At 44.1% G+C, this 16,091-nt stretch overlaps 1 protein-coding gene across 1 annotated transcript in view; it reads right to left on the reverse strand.

Moving 5' to 3' along the window:
- LMNB2 (lamin B2) overlaps window positions 1-15,815 on the reverse strand; it is a 39,633-nt gene extending 23,818 nt beyond the window's left edge. The window contains exons 1-2 of the mRNA XM_049807963.1: window positions 15,540-15,815; window positions 2,697-2,833 (exon numbers count right to left, since the gene is read on the reverse strand). Of these exons, the coding sequence (XP_049663920.1) occupies window positions 2,697-2,833; window positions 15,540-15,740 (338 nt within the window). The 5' untranslated portion in view covers window positions 15,741-15,815. The remainder of the gene's footprint in view (window positions 1-2,696; window positions 2,834-15,539) is intronic.
- Between the last annotated feature and the right edge of the window lie 276 nt (window positions 15,816-16,091).

Consider the following 16,091-nt stretch of genomic DNA (forward strand, 5'->3'; position numbering starts at 1 on the left):
GGCAGAGGCGAGGTAAGGCCCTCAAAGGCCATGGCAGATCTGGTTACCACAAAACACTCTAGGTTCTGTAGCACCCATGCAGGTCAGAAGGGCCTTGGGAGACATCTCCAAGACTGATGTAAAAGACTACCTGGAGCTTACCCTTCTTCACACATCGGCAGCTCAGGAGCACTCAAAATGCAACTGTATTTAAGGAATTACTATTAAATAAGATACAGAATGAGACATTGAACACCGTTACTGTACAACCACATCTTGAATACTGGCTGAAGTTCCAATTCTGCAGCCTTTGTCCCCAAGAGGATACACGAAAATTGGAAAAATAACAGAAGGGAGGTAAAGCGTTGACTGAAGGCACAGAGCAACTTCTGTAGAAGCAGCAACTAAGATGTTTCCACTTGAAAAAGGACATCATTAAACAGAAAATCTTAGGAGATATGAAGAAGGAGAATACAAAAATTAGGAGACAAATGAACAAACAGAACTGGGCTGGGACATTCAAAAACATGTTTTTCTTCATGCAAAATGTAGGTAAGCTCAGAATCCCCTTGCTAAGTCTAAGAACACTACAGATGGTCTCAGGATACTGGTCACACTATGAAATGAAAACCCATGAAGGCTTACTACACAGCATCCAGCTGGACCTGCAGAAGTCCCTTAGCTGAAGGGAATTGCTGAGGACTGGAAGAGTATTCCAGAGAAGCGTTGTTATGCATGCTCTGCTCTTATACTCTTCTCTAGAAGCCTCTGGACAGATTACCAGGCTAGATGGACCTTTGGTCCAACCCAATACAAACTGCTTTAGAAAATGCCTTGGGATGCTTCTTGTTGACTTACTAGGCAAGATGATGTCCAATTATGCCAAGCACTGAAAAAACCAGAAAATGTTAGAACATCAGTAACATGGTAAGTAAAAAAAAAATCCGACATAACCAAAATATGTGCCAGGGCATCCAAACCCTAAGAGTTGAATTTGTACTCACACAGAATACCGGGGTAGTATCATTTGTCAGTATCTGAATAAGTTGCAGAAAGACCTAAGCGTAAGTGCTTGCTCTGAAGTCCAGTACACTGGTAGACAAAACCACCTTCTTTCCTAAACCATAGGCCCCTTCACAAATCCTTGTGTACCAACCAAGGGTCTTGCTGCAGGTTGGTCAGCTGCTTCCCAAATCCATTGGAGTTGTGCAAGTAGACAGCCTCAGGAACAAACTAAGAGCAGGGTAAGCCTCAGGCTCCTTTGGACACAACCTAGGCCTGATGTCACCAGACCCAACCACACCCTGTGGCCTCCCTGGAGCATAGTCAGTGCCTTCAGGGTTTTCCATGGTCACAAACCCAGGCTTTAGGAGAAAAAAGAAAGGGGAAGTCAACTCTTGAAGCAGTAGGTTAGCTATATTCGGATCCTACAGCTAGAAAAGCGCTGCTAGCCTGTGGCTCAGCAACTAAAATTCAGTTCAGTCTAATACTGAGGAAACATTTCCCTGATATCCTTTCAAGCTAATGTTTTCTTCTACTCTGCCTACTCCAACTATCCCTTTTCTTCTCACACGGGAGACTAGAGGAGAGATGTCTCAAGAACATCTCCTGTCCCAGCAATCCAACCTAATCCAAGCAAACAATGAAGTGCCAATGTCTGGGATCCCTCCTGGCCAGATTGTGCTGGCATCCTTAAGCAAAGTTTACAGAGAAAACAAGAAATACTTCATCATAAATCAACTAGCTAGTCAGAAAAAAAAAACAACACGAGGGAGAGAAACACTTCATTCCTTTTATAACCACTTAGATGCAAATGAAGGGAGATGCGAGACTTACAGTAGGCCTCTACTGGCACTGCTGGATTAGAAGTAATTTTGTGGCCAATACTGTTCACATACAGGTGATGTACATACTGACAGGCCCAGCAAAAATCTGTAACTCCCAAATCTTATCTACTAAAATAGGTACCAAAATTCAATCAGAAGCAATAAAATAATTTTGCCACCACATATATTAATTTTTAAATGAAGTTTCAACTGTGTTTGATTACAAAAACTCCCTAGTGGGAATAGAAATAATGAATTACACTTGGCTTCAGTAGCCAGTTTATTAGGCCAATTCTCTTTGATGCAGACTGAACAGCAGTTTTAAAAACATAGTTGATGCAAGTTTTTTTTTTCCAGCACACTTACATTGTAGCTTCATGTGTTTTCAAGGCAACACTGCTTCCATATTCCCAAATTGCTCAGGGCCACCCTTTTCATTTTCCTTTATTTCTGCCATCAGTCAATACAGTGAACCAGACAGTAAAACTGATAATGTTTAAAAACTAACCTTCCTTGGATGGGTCAACTCTAATCTAAATCAGTTTCTCAATCTAGTTGACCAACCAGCTGCACATGTGCATGCTCACATAAGGAGAGGTACAACAGGACAGAAGCAGGCACAACCAATTGTTTCAGCTTCTAGATGTCTGAATTGCTCAATTCACAGTATATTAGTATTATATGTACAAATACATTTGTGTACATACTGGTCAGATTATCTGCTCTGACTAGCTGTACCAGAAAGCTGAGGAATTTCCCTCTGACAAGCCTGTATCTTCTCATTGACCTCAATGCTTCCAAAATGCATTTTTAAGAAGCTTCAATAGTATCATTCCCACTGCCCATTCTGATTAAAAAAAAAAAAAAAGTATAATGGAGAACTTCCCTTACCTTTTATTGAACTCCTCAAGTTCCGCTCTCAGTTTTCCTATTTCAATCTGTAACCTAGCCCTCTCTTTGGCAGTTTCATCCAGAACTCTTCGAGCATCAGCCAGTTCAGACTCATAGAGACTCTTGATGCCACTCACCTAAGGAGAAAAAAGCATTCAGATATAAGAACACCCCAAAGACTAACAAAGAACTGAAACACAGCACCAGGTTTCACATAGCTTTCTTTGATAAAACGGTGTATGATATGATTTCTGTTGTTTAAGAATGTTCTATATTGAACATTTCCAATTAATATGTACCTACAATTAGATGCAATCTAGTCTCAAAGATTTACTTTTTATTCCCAGTAGGACATAACAAAACATACTACATTTGAAGTGTGCAAGTCTTCCAAAGAGATAAATTGAAGCAGATCAGTACACCCTACAATCCCAACTTAAATTATTTGCCTTCATTTCCAATACTGCTGCTTTGGGAGATTTTTTTTAAACACTTAAAGACTTCTTTTGTGGAATACAGGTCCAAAGGCCAATTTGACTCTGCTGCTCTTGCACTACAAAGCTAAAAAGAATCTGAAACTAGATGAACTACAGAAATGTGAACTGCTCAGATGAGCTTCCACTCCTGTCCCCTACCTCAGAGGACAAGGATCTACAGACCTCTCCCTGTCCCAACTCAATATATTACATAATAAGCCATTCAGACTGCAGCAAGGCACCTCAAAGTCTTCCACACCTTTATTTTTTTTTTTTTTTTAGAATGCAAGATTATTTGAAAGGTATATCAGATAGCTAAAATGTCAAGACCGTATAAGATTGCTGCTATTGCTTCTATGAAAGAATACCAGAACAACTATTACTAATGTAAATTCAGAAACAGTGCAATAAGGGGTGAGAAGAGCCAAAAGCAGCATGTACCAACTTTAGGAAGAGAAATTTCCTAAGAAAGCGTAAAATGTAGAAACAAGTAAGCAAACTGTGCTATTTCTAGGAGCGCCTATTTCAACATCGGAGTGGCACCAATGACAGACTCAACCATCTGGTCTTCAAAAAGACTGATTAAAAGCAGTCAGGATATAATTAAGTTTCTGATAGACTATATTCTCATAAAACTTCTGAAATTAACTAAAATGGCAGTATGAATGCTGAGAAGCCTTAGTTTACAAGCATACCACATACCAGAAACAACTTGGCTGTCTATCCATGCAATCTTACTTCTCTTCTTTATAGAATTAATTCTTTCAAGCTTTATTCAACTTGTTTTGTTTCTTCTCCATAGTCGATAGCCAGAGGCTGTCTACAGCACAAGCCAACACAACTCTATGTTATCAGTTACAAAATTTAGGAAGTTCTACAAAGAAGTATACCATAACTATGCTAAACTCTTTCATACAGCACTCTACAATGCCAAGAAAAAAAATTGGAGACTTTAAGTCTGTAAAGCCTTTCATTATAGATGATCCTTGAGTGAAACTACAGTATTTGCAAATTGCAATATAAAATACAATTGCCCAAAGGTCAAGCACTGATTCTGCACCATCAGGTACTACACCTGCAACAGTCCTTCTCTAATGCTGGCCCTTCTTTAGACGATCTGCCCTTTGACTCTTAAATATGCTAAAGTCCTTGCCCTAGGACATTACCAGGAACTTGGGGCTGTATTGCTGCAGGTTCAGAGAGACACACTAAATCACAGTGCAGGACACAAAGACAAATCCCTTCCCAGTATTCCAGGGCATAAACTGGAATTGCATGTCAAAGTACAAAGGAAGAAAGCCTTTTTCCCTAGGTTTTTGCAAATACTGTCACAAAAAGGTGTTGCTGGTGTGATACTACAGGCAGAAAATAATTTATGTTTTTGAGGCATTACAGACAATACAGAGTTTAACACCACCAAAACAATATTCTGAACAGAGAATAAACACTTAATACAATTCCTGTGTAGTGAATATAGCTAGATGGAACTAAAAATTGCATGACAAACTGCATGATGAAGGTCGTTTCAGAACCTGTTGGTAAAAAGATAACCAGAAATTGTGCTTCTTAATTAGAAAGGACAGATACATTCACGGCATAACCAGTTGTGGTAGCTTACTATGTATTTTTTCTCCTGCAGCATGTTAACCTCTTCTCTGCTCTTACTCCAGTAACAAACATGAGAAAGAAACACACAGGCAGGTCCAATTCACAATCCAAAGTGTTAGTCAAAAAGCACTTCCACTAGAATTTTAAGCTAATGCACTAAGCAGACAGAAATAACTGAGACATCAGGACACACTGCAGATTCCAGCACAGGGAGGCAGCAGACAGCTGGGAGCTGTAACACCTTCAATTGGCGGGGGGGAGGGAAGGTTTAAAAAAAAAAAAAAAAAACACACCACAAAAACCAAACACCACCACAGACACAAAATCCCTAAAACCCAACAAAAAGCCAACCTTGCCAGAACTCTAACAACAGGAGGCAAAGAGAATATGGATTCATGCTAACATTGATAAAAGTTGTAGCTGATCAAACTGAACTGGAGGACAGTTGAAGATGGTCTTTCTAGATGATAAAAAATAAGATCCTGTTTATTTTCAGCACTGGTCAAGCAGAGAAGAGAGAACCAAATGCAGCAGTAGACTCAAAGGAAAGCAAGTAGTGCCAGCTCAGCTGAACTATTCTGGTATTATGTGCCTGACAATATTCTAGCCCAAGACAGCTACTCATTCAAAGCACCCTTCTAGCCCAGCACTGAAATTCTGGAAAGTGTTTCTGTTCCCTGAAACCGTCACCCCTCAAACTCTGTTCTGGTGGAAGGAACGTAACTTAGTCTTAACTTAGTCTACTGACTCTCTGAAAATCTCCAGAGAAGTACAGTCCCAAAAGTGCCTCTGTTCTGTGTACACATATGATTTTGCTTTGTTTTGACTCTACAGACACTCTTCTGCCCACTCCCTTTTTTAATCACTTTACATTTGCTACTCAGTTTGGTCTCTAGTACAGTGACACTTCCAGCCATTCTTAAAAAGATGCTGCTAAACTAAAGCAGGACCTTCTGGGATAAGCCTCACATACCCCTTCTGGACAAAATAATAATAAAAAAAAGTCAATAGGAACAACAGCCAGTATCCACAGCAACAACAGAAGTTGAACAAATGTACCTGGCAACTGTGAAGCCTGTCTCTGGTTCTTTGTCTCATCATACTTCTGAGCCGAGTGCCACCAGACACTGTCTACCTGTCCTTGAACACTCCCAAAGAATACTGGAGGCAAGAGATAACCTGTCTGACTATGTCTTCCATTTTTTGCCATCTTCTATCAGTAGAATCTATCAATTCAAATTCCTTCCTTCATTTGTTGCTTCTCATCATTTTGCTTGGGTTACCACAACCCATTCTCAGATGTGGGGACCAGGAGACAAAGATACAAACTCATCTTTGAAGCCTATGCCAATCCTTCCAGTGTAAGGCAGTAAGAAGAGCAGCTGGTAGCAAATGGTGAAGGGAACAAGTACAGAGAATGAGGCAAACATACAATGATTCTTCATTCACATATACTCCCAGCTTCTGAAAATTAAAAAAAAAAAAAAAAAAAAAAAAAAGAAAAAAAAGAAAAAAAGAAAAAAAATCCTGAGCCAAAAATCGCTTCCAGGCACCAAAACCCAGCAGTCACCAAATACTGTTAATTTGTCTAATCCTTTTGTAAATCTCTTTAGCTTTTGGTTTCCACAACATCAGAGAGCATCATACAAGCACAACTGGTGGATTAAGACCTACTGCTTGATAATTTCATTTCATGCCTTTAGCTTTTGTGTTGTGAGAAGTGCTGCATATTTGCTTCCTGAACAAATGCCTTTGTTTGGACTCATGACTTGAGACCTCAGGTTTCTTCTCATCTCTTTTCCAGATTTGCTCCTGGTCAGAAATTATTCTGCTGCTCTGCTTATCTTTGTCACCTTTTGCTTACACAATTTTTCCAGGCTCTAGATGTTTTAAAATGGGTTAAGAGAACCACAAGCAGTATTCAGAACACAGAAACAACATTGATTTACACAGTGATTATTGACCATCAGCTACAAAGGAAAACTGGGACATTACAGGAGATCTGAGAGGCAGAAAATGCAGCAATTCTAACAGGTTTCAATTAGCCCAAACTGTAATCCAGGAGGTGATACCTGAGCTATATTTTCATATGCTAAGTAGTGAGTGCCATGGAGTGGCTAATCCAGGAAGCCACAAGAGAGAAAGCAACTCTTCACCTGGTTCTCAGCAGCACATAGGAACAGCTTTACCAAGATACTGTCAAGAACCTCAGTTGACTTGGTTTCAGCATCCTTGCAGAAGCAAGAGAAGCCAACAAAAAAAAAAAAAAAAAATTAAAAAAATTAATCTAAGACTTGCAATTGTTTCAGCATGACCATTAGGGAACACTGAGGTATTTGTTAAAATAAGTACAAAAAGCAGTTAATAATAAAATCCTTCTAGAAAGCAACATATTGTATAAACACATCATCACAGGCTAAAAAGACTACATATACAAAATATTTTAAGATAATCAAAACAAAGAGGATATGAGACATAGTAAAGCATTTTTCAAAAAGCTGGTCACATACAGATGAGAAAAATAAAATTGATTGTGACTTCTGTTAATCACAATACAACATGGCAAACCAAAAAATAAAGTTTGAAGAACAACTCATGAATGGTGTGTAAAGTAATTACTCTTGCTCTGCTCATGAAAAAGGCATACATGAGAGTCTATGGCCCTAAGTTGATTAGCTTATGTAGAACCACCACCCAAAATAATGCAGTGAAAACATACCCTCTGGTGTCTTCTTTTTTACTTATATTTGCACTAGAGAAATCTTAAAGAGATTTGTGCACTTAACCATCAGTTGAAAGTATCATAGAACAGATCAACAAAACAAGTAGTAACAAACCATCACTTTTAGAAAGTATTAACAGCTTTCTAAAGCCCACTTTTTGAACTAAATCAATCAGTACGTTATTTAAGCTCTCATTTAGAGTTCACTTTGTACTAGAAAATTAGAAGATGGCTCACGCGATACAAGTTTCTAAAACAGAAACTACTTATCACTAAAGTCTGAAGTCCGCGGCAGTACAGTAGACCTGAAGAACAGAATTACAGGGCACAAAACTAAGAGCCATACTGATATAGAATCAATATTACTTGTGTAAAGTAAAAGTTTTGCAACCTACTGGACTTCGGCTCAGTCAACCAGTGAGCAGGTATTCATGACAGATCCAGTAAACAAAAGAAGAGAAGTAGCGGGTACACGTGTAAGCACAACATAGTGGAGAAAAAACAGTCACACAGTACAGCTTTCTTTAAAGGGAAGCAGTGGACAAGGGAACAAGCACATGAACAAGGGTTTTAAAAATCAACAAGCGTTCAGAAAGGGAAGATTGAGCTAAGTCAGTCTGCCTGGACTGCCAAAAGGCTTGAACAACATCCTCCATGAAAGGCCCCTACAGAGGCCATGCAAAGTCCAAGCAGGCATGAAGAAGAAAAAAAAAGACACAGAGACATCACCTTCCAGGAACTGAGGTGAGGTTGATTGGCCTGTAGTTCCCTGGATCTTCCTTCTTGCCCCTCCTGAAGATGACATTAGCTTTCTTCCAGTCTTCAGGAACCTCTCCTAATCATCACAATCTTTCAAAGATAACTGAGAGTGGCCTCACAACTATATTAGCCAGTTCCCTCAGCACTCACGGGTGCAACCCATCAGGTCCCATGGAATTATGTCCAGTTTGTTTAGATGTTCCCCATCCTGATCCTCCTCTACCAAGAGTAAGTCTTCCTTGCTCCAGACTTTCCCTCTGGTCTCAGGGGCCTGGGATTCCTGAAGGCTGGTCTGACCACGAGACGGCATTGAGTACATCAGCCTTCCTTATATGCGAGTTTAGTCAGGACCTCCTTGCTCATCCATATGGGTCTCCTGCCACCTTTGTTCCATTTCCTGATTGTTGGGATGGACGACTCGTGAGCTTGGAAGAGGTTACCCTTGAATATCAACTCAGCTCTCATGGACCCCTTTTCTCTCCAGGGCTGTAACCCATGGGATTCTTCCAAGCGGAGCCCTGAAGAGGCTAGTCTACTCTCCCAATATCCAGGGTTGTGGTCCTGCTTTTTGCTCTGCTCCATCCTCTAAAGATCCCGAATTCCACCGTCTCATAGTCACTGCCCTGACTTTAACATCCCTGACCAGTTCTTCCTTATTTATTAAGTATTAGGTCCAGCAGAGCACAAAGACAAGGGCATATGAGGCTTCTTCCAGTTGACTAAAGGAGGCCTTGTTTATCTCTTCTTCCTGATCAGGTCAGTAGCAGACACGTACCACAATGTCACCCATCTTGGTCTGCCCACTAATCCTGACCAACAAGCTCTCAGCTAGCTCATAACCCGTCCTTAGGCAGAGCCCCAGGCATTCCCACTGTTCTCTCACGTAAACAGCAACTCCCCCTCCTCACCTTCCTGAAAAGCTTGTATCCATCCATCATACCACTCTAGTCATGTGAGCCATCCCTGATCCCAATGAGGTCACAGTTCTGTAACTGTCCACAGACTTCTCATTCCCCATTTGTTCCCCATGCTGCACATATTGGTGTTACAGGCATTTCAGAGAGGCACCCAAACAAGATGATTCCCCAGGAAGGGCAGGAGAGCTTTCCCCATAAGGCTGTCCTGTGGGCACTTCCTTCTTTATGGACCTATGCTTGGGGTGTTTCCATTTAATCCTTTTTCTGCTGCTTTCTCTTCTGTTCACGTAACCCCAGGCCTTCTGCTTGTTTACCCCATCCACCACTTCTTCACCTGATCTTACCTGAGAGGAATCTCTCCCTGCCTCATCATTCCCAGTTTAAAGTTCTTCTTAGCAGGTTGATCAGCCCTGTTGGCAAAGATATATTTGCCCTGCTTAGCCAGGTGGATCCTGTCTCTTTGAAGCTGTCTTCAATCCTGAAAGGCAGTTCCATGGCCACAGAAACCAAAATCCTGTTGCCAACAGCAGTTGTGCAATCCAGAGTTGCTCTGCAGGACCTGCTCAGCCATCCCTCAAACGCTTCCCCCTCCCTACACTCCCCAGGCCCCCATGCCATTAACAATCATCCAGAGCCATGCAGTCACGTTTGATACTTTTCAGATCACCCCTGCCAGTGTTGCTGGTGCATACATGGAAGAGCACCAGGGATAACAGTAATACAGCCAAGTAAGCCTCAGTAGCCTCTCTACAATGTCCACAATGGAAGCCCCCAGGAAGCAGCAAACCTCCCTAGATAACAAGTTAGGCCAGCAAATGGGTCCCTCCACTCTGAAAATGTAGTGTGTCGTCCCCCCCCCCCATCTGAAGGCAACGGAAGAAATAAAGCTAAAACGTCAAAACGGAGTTCAGCAGGAACCAGAAAACAGGCTGCAGCCTGATCCACTACATGTCAATGTGCACCCAAGCCTAACTCCACCTGCACAGACCCAAGTTGGACACCCTACAAATCACACTATGAATGTGCTTTCACTTTTTTTCCTCTTCTGCTGGCAAAAGAGCCTGCAAGTTTGTAATTGGGCAACACAGGGGACAAGGAAAGGGAGCATGTGGAGAACAATAAAACAGAGATGTTTCCATACCACAGTCTGAAAGGCAGGCAGGACTGCTGGATGCTCTTTAACCTAACAACCTGGGCTAGGAGCACTCCACAAAGCCCCCTGTGCAGCAGTTCAAGGATAGACACATGAACACAGACCCTCCTACAGCAATCACTTGAGAAAAGCTGCAGGACATCACTCAATGTAGACACAGGGAACATGCCAAGAAGGCAATTAACCTACACGCTAGGCAAGAAGCATGCCTGTCCAACCACAAGTGAATCCAGACAAATTTGATGACGAAACATTGTCCTGGTTTCGGCTGAGACAGTCAACTGCCTTCCTAGTTGCTGGTATAGTGTTATGTTTTGGGTTCAGTACTATAAGAATGTTGATAACACACTGATGTTTTCAGTTATTGCTAAGTAATGTTTAGACTAAAGTCAAGGATTTTTCAGCTTCTCATGCCCAGGCAGCAAGAAGTTGGGAGGGCACACAGCCAGGGTAGCTGACCCAAAGTGGCCAACAGGTATTCCATACCGTGATGTCACATCTAGCATATAAACTGGGGGGACTGGGGATGGGGTGGGATCACTGCTCGGGGACTAACTGGGCATTGGTCAGCGGATGATGAGCAATTGCATTGTGCATCACTTGTATATTCCAATCCTTTTATTATTATTATTGTCATTTTATTATTGTTATTATTATCATTATTACTTTCTTCCTTTCTGTTGTATTAAACTGTCCTTATCTCAACACACGAGTGTTACCTTTTTTTTTTTTCCCCCCCAATTCTTTCTCCCATCCCACTGTGGAGGGTGGAGTGAGTGAGCGGCTGCTCACATGGTTAAACCACGACAACCGTTAATCTCATTACCGTGCAAAACATAAGTGTATTCCCACCAGGTGTGGCTCAATATGTTCTTATTCAACTAGTTGTGGACTGACAGTAAGCCTTGGCTCAGACTTGCCAAGACCATCACTCAAATTCTCAAGAACAATGAAGATATGTGTTCCATATCACCTCCCAGATGATGTCTATAGTGCCAGAAGACCATTTAACCCCATGTCTTGGGGGCTACAACTCTTGAGTGACCCACCATCCACAGGAGCATCTGAACATGTATTTTGCAGATGCCAACTAGGCAACACCAGACCTACATACCCTGGTCACGACAGTAGCTCTGGTTATTACACACAGTGCACATGAAAGGCACAGTAGCTGCAGTACTGGCAGATAAGTGGAGACCAGGTGAGACCACAGTGAAAGTTCTGATGGCTGTGACAGAGATTGCAGCCACCTGCAATCACACCCACAGAGCTGTGAAAGACATAGGTGAAGCAGGTACCCCTCGTAGAAACTGCTTTTCTCACAAGGGCAATTGCTGTCAGTGGGTGAGGCTCCCAGGGATCTTATCTCCCCCCCCCCCCCCTTTCTGTGGGTGAGAACAGTGGGATGTCCTTAGAACAATGTAGTAACCCCTCCCATGCCCATCAAAACATCTTGTCTAGAAGGCTGCAATCATAAGCGCTGCAGGGGAGGGCAGGAAGTTAGTAGAAATGGAATTGAGAAGAGCTCTAGGACTCTCTTCCTCTTAGCCCTTCCAGTATTCCCCCTCCCAACCTCACAAATTAGGTTATTGTACTAGTGACCCCAACACAGTGAGAATAGCATCAGTCATACACTAGCGAGGCAGACAAACAAGGGGATGAGCTAAATTTCTCTTCTGTCATAAGCTAAGCTACACAAGGGGATTCATGCAAGACAGCAAACAAAGAATGAGGACAATTATAGGTTCCCCCAGCTACAGAGGCAAAATATTTTTTTGTATTTTTCTGAGGGCTTACTGTATACATTTTTACTTCTCTAGAGGCCTGTTGCAAACAAGTGAAGGTAGAACAGCATTGGACAGGGTTAGGAAAAGCAAGGAAAAGGGCTATAATTAGCAAAGAGCTAAAGATGAATCTCAAGTTCTGCAAAGTTCCTTATCTCTACTGTTAAGAGGTGGCAGCCCTGTGTTCCTCAAAAAGAGCTACAGGAGTTACTTTGTTCCAAGGCCATGATGCAGCTGTGGTCTGTAGAACTAAGGAGACTGCCCAACAGAGGAGGAGAAAGTGGCTGCTTTCTTCTATCTTCTGCAGATTGGTGATTAAAACAACAAGGAAAAAAGAACATCCTGCTCAGCTAATGATTAAAGAGCCTCTGGCAGAACAGTGACTATGATCCTTGCCTGAACAGCATCAGCAGACCTTCTCTCATCTAGAAGATATTCCCCTAAACCAGAGCTTTGAGAAGATCGGAAATGCCAACCCTTTGTTCCCATGCATACAGGGATGAGGGGAAGGGATGTCAGTAATGGTCTCACCCCAGCCCCTTTCTCAGACATGGTCACTGTGGGCTACTGGAATGACAAGCAATGGACAAACATCTCTCTCATGATACATGCTCTTGTCTACTGCTTGCCATAGCAATCCTCAACCTCCCATTTGCCTTAGATTATGGACCCATCACCTGTTCTCAATGCAAAAGTCTCAGGTGTTAACATAGAGCCCACTGGTGAGCAGTCACTCCTGCTTGCCATACCACAACACGCATCATTCCATCTACCACAGTGGCAGATGGTGTTCCCTGCCACTACCAGAGATAAGCCAAAAATATTAGAATATTTAGACAGCTAAAAAAATTTTTTTTTTAAAATCTGAGTCAAATTTACACACAGTTGAGGATAACCAAGGGGAATTTTCATCTTGAACACGCTGGGAAAAGAAAATAGTCTATCTTAAGCACGTAGAGCTAATATAAAGATATGATGATGTAGCCAGAACAGTAAGCCAGTATCACTGGACAACGCTTAACCGTGCTTCTACACAGAAGTTAGAGTTGCTTTGGGGTTTGTTTGGCTTTTTGTGGGGTTTGGAGTGTTTATTTTTAATTAATATCTTATTTCATGAACAAAAATTCTAACAGCGTAACAAGAAAACTGAACTGTCAGCAGAAAATCCAGTTTACTAGATTGGTCCTGAAAGTGAAAGGACAGGATTCTCCCATTCCAGTAACCGAAAATGTGACAGTCATCTTAAGTTTTACTGCTCCCAGAGTCCTAAACCAGTCCACTATCCTGCATCAAAACAATGAGACTACAAAGTCTCCTTTTCTGGACATATGTAAAGAATAAATAAGCTGTCTTAAAGCAATGGAGGAAGCATTTAACAAATGTGGTTCAGAGACTAGCTGAAGTATCTTATATTGTCTCTGAAGTGTCAAAAAGCAGCTTGAGGAATCCTGACAAAGTTTTTCCTAAAAATTAGGACTTTTTTGAAGAAGTCTAGAAGAAAAGTTAAGAAGGAAAGCTCAAGAGCAAAGTAAGCAAACTATTTGTATCAAAATCCTCAAGTTTATTTTACAATTACTGCATCAGAGTATTTTTCCAGAAATGATAACACACAGAACTGCTATTAAGAGTTGGTTTATGTTCATATTAAAAAATATAATGAGTTTATATTTATGTTGCCTGCTTGTCCTGTTCTTACTCTTGTTACATGTGTGCTGTCAATAGAATTACATTCTGCCTCTTACATTTAAAACACATACTCTTTCTAGCCTCCAGCAATCTACAACTTAGAAGCTCCCTGAACCAGACATGGTTATTTTGTTTATAGCATGATTTCACACAGGACAAGTGATGTAGCCATGTTTTATGTTTAGAAATATCTAGTTATTTTGAAAGCATTGAAGTTATATCATTAAGTGGTACAAAGGGACTTTAAAGGTACTTCAATCCCAGATGTACACTGATTGCAGGTAGGCCAACCACTCCCCAAAAAAGACACTATCATATCTGGTGTGCTTAAACTAAATTAATTCAAACCCTCCTCCTACCACCCCTAGCATCATCAAACCAGACCCTTAAGGGGGTGGGGGGAGCCTACACAGTGGCATAGCAATCCATTGCATCACACAAGCTACAGTAAAGGCTGTTATCTTCAGGCTTTCCACAGAAGTTTAACTTCATCTCAGAGGTGGGACACCTCTGTAGACTGCCTCCAACAGATGGAGTAGAGGGGGTTTGGACTGGTACAGGATGGGTGGGACTGTCCCCAGCTGTGTCACTGACTACATCCTTCCTCCATATAGGAAGGAGAGTCCTGGGGGAAACCAGATAGAACAGAAGAGGGAAAAGCAAAACATGGCTTAGGAAAAAGGATCAACCAGTTTTGCCTCCAAGATCACAGGAGGCAGATCAGAGTAGCTCACACTACAAGGATTTGATTCCTAGCATTTGCGGGGCCTAAGAAAGATTTCTTCCGGTGAGAAGCAAAGTTAGTCTAAACCCTTTCAAATTTTTCATCTCATCACATCAGCCGCCAGGATAGGGACCGTAAAGAAAAAGTAACACGCAGGCTGGCACAATTCACAGGACGCATGTGCTCAGCATGGGGTCCAGTCACCGAGAAGGCTCAGCCTGCACGGGGGACAGACTACAAACTACAGCAAAGAACCAGCACGCAGCGGGTGAGACCTACACGCAGACCCAGAGGACCCCGAGAACGGTATTCAGTGCTGCGAGCCCTACCTGGAGGGAACTTGAAGGGGACCGTGCGACTTCAACCGCCACCCTACCGCCAGAGGAGCGCCGCGCCCGCCCCGCCGCCCAGAGCCGCTTCCCGGCACGGCCGGCCGCCGCCAGGCACGCCGGCCCGCTCCCGCCACCGGGGTCCTTCCAGGTGTCGAATTTTCACTGGGTGACGATCCCGGCCTGAGCCGCCTTTTACCGGCAGCCTCTTTGCCCAACGTCGCGGCCCGAGAGCTCCTGAGAAGCCCCTGAGGGACCACACAGAAACAGGCGGGAACTGGATCTCCACAACCCACACACCCCCCCCCCCCCACACACACACACACGCAACTCCGCCCGGCTCCCCCCCCCCCCCGCCAGCTCTCGCCCTCAGCCCCAAGCCCCACGGCCGGGCACTGCCAAAACCCGCTGCCCCGGGGCGACCCTCGCCCCGCGGCCAGAGCCAGGCGGGAACGGCGCGGCGGGACGCGCATGGCGCCGCCGAGCCCGCGGCCGCGCCGAGCCGCCACAGCGCGCCCCGCTCTGGGCGGGAGGAGGCGCCGCGCGGGAACGGGTCGGCCGAACCCCTGGGCCGCGGACCTTCGGCCCGGGACGGAGCGGCGCAAACGCCTCCAACGGGCCGCCGCCGCTCGCCCTCCCGCCCCAGAGCCGCGGGCGAGGGCCAGCGGGCCGCCTCGGGCCGTACCTCCCGGGTGGTGACCTCCTCTTTCTCGGAGATCTTCAGCAGCAGCCGGTCATTCTCCAGCTCCAGCGCCCGCACACGGTCGATATAAATCGCCAGGCGGTCATTAAGCTGCCGCAGCTCCTCCTTCTCCTGCAGGCGGGAGATGCGAGTCGGCGACAGCGGGGTCCCGCCGGGGGTGCCGCGGCTCGGGGTGCCTGACATGGCGCTCAATTCGCGGGCAGGCGGGCAGCGGGCTCATTCAATCCAGCCGCACCGGGGGAGGAGGGAGCGGTAAGATGGCGGACATCGCCTCCCCCGCCGCCGCGCCGCCTGGGAAATGAAGTCTCGGCGCCGCGCCGCAGGGCGCACTGGGAGGTGCAGTCCGGGCCGCCCTCCATTTTGTGGGTTGCGGGACGGGTGGCGAGACCGAGTCTGCTCTTCGACCAGCCTTGTGCCGCGTTTTAAAAGACAAAATTAGGCGGCCGTGAGGGCGAGTAAAGCGCAGGGAGCGAGGGGCCAGTCTTGAAGACAAGATTTTTTTAATTTTTTTTTTTTTTTCAATAAAACCTGGAG

The sequence above is a fragment of the Accipiter gentilis genome, chromosome 8 (assembly GCF_929443795.1).
Source record: "Accipiter gentilis chromosome 8, bAccGen1.1, whole genome shotgun sequence".
NCBI classification, from domain to species: Eukaryota; Metazoa; Chordata; class Aves; order Accipitriformes; family Accipitridae; genus Astur; species Astur gentilis.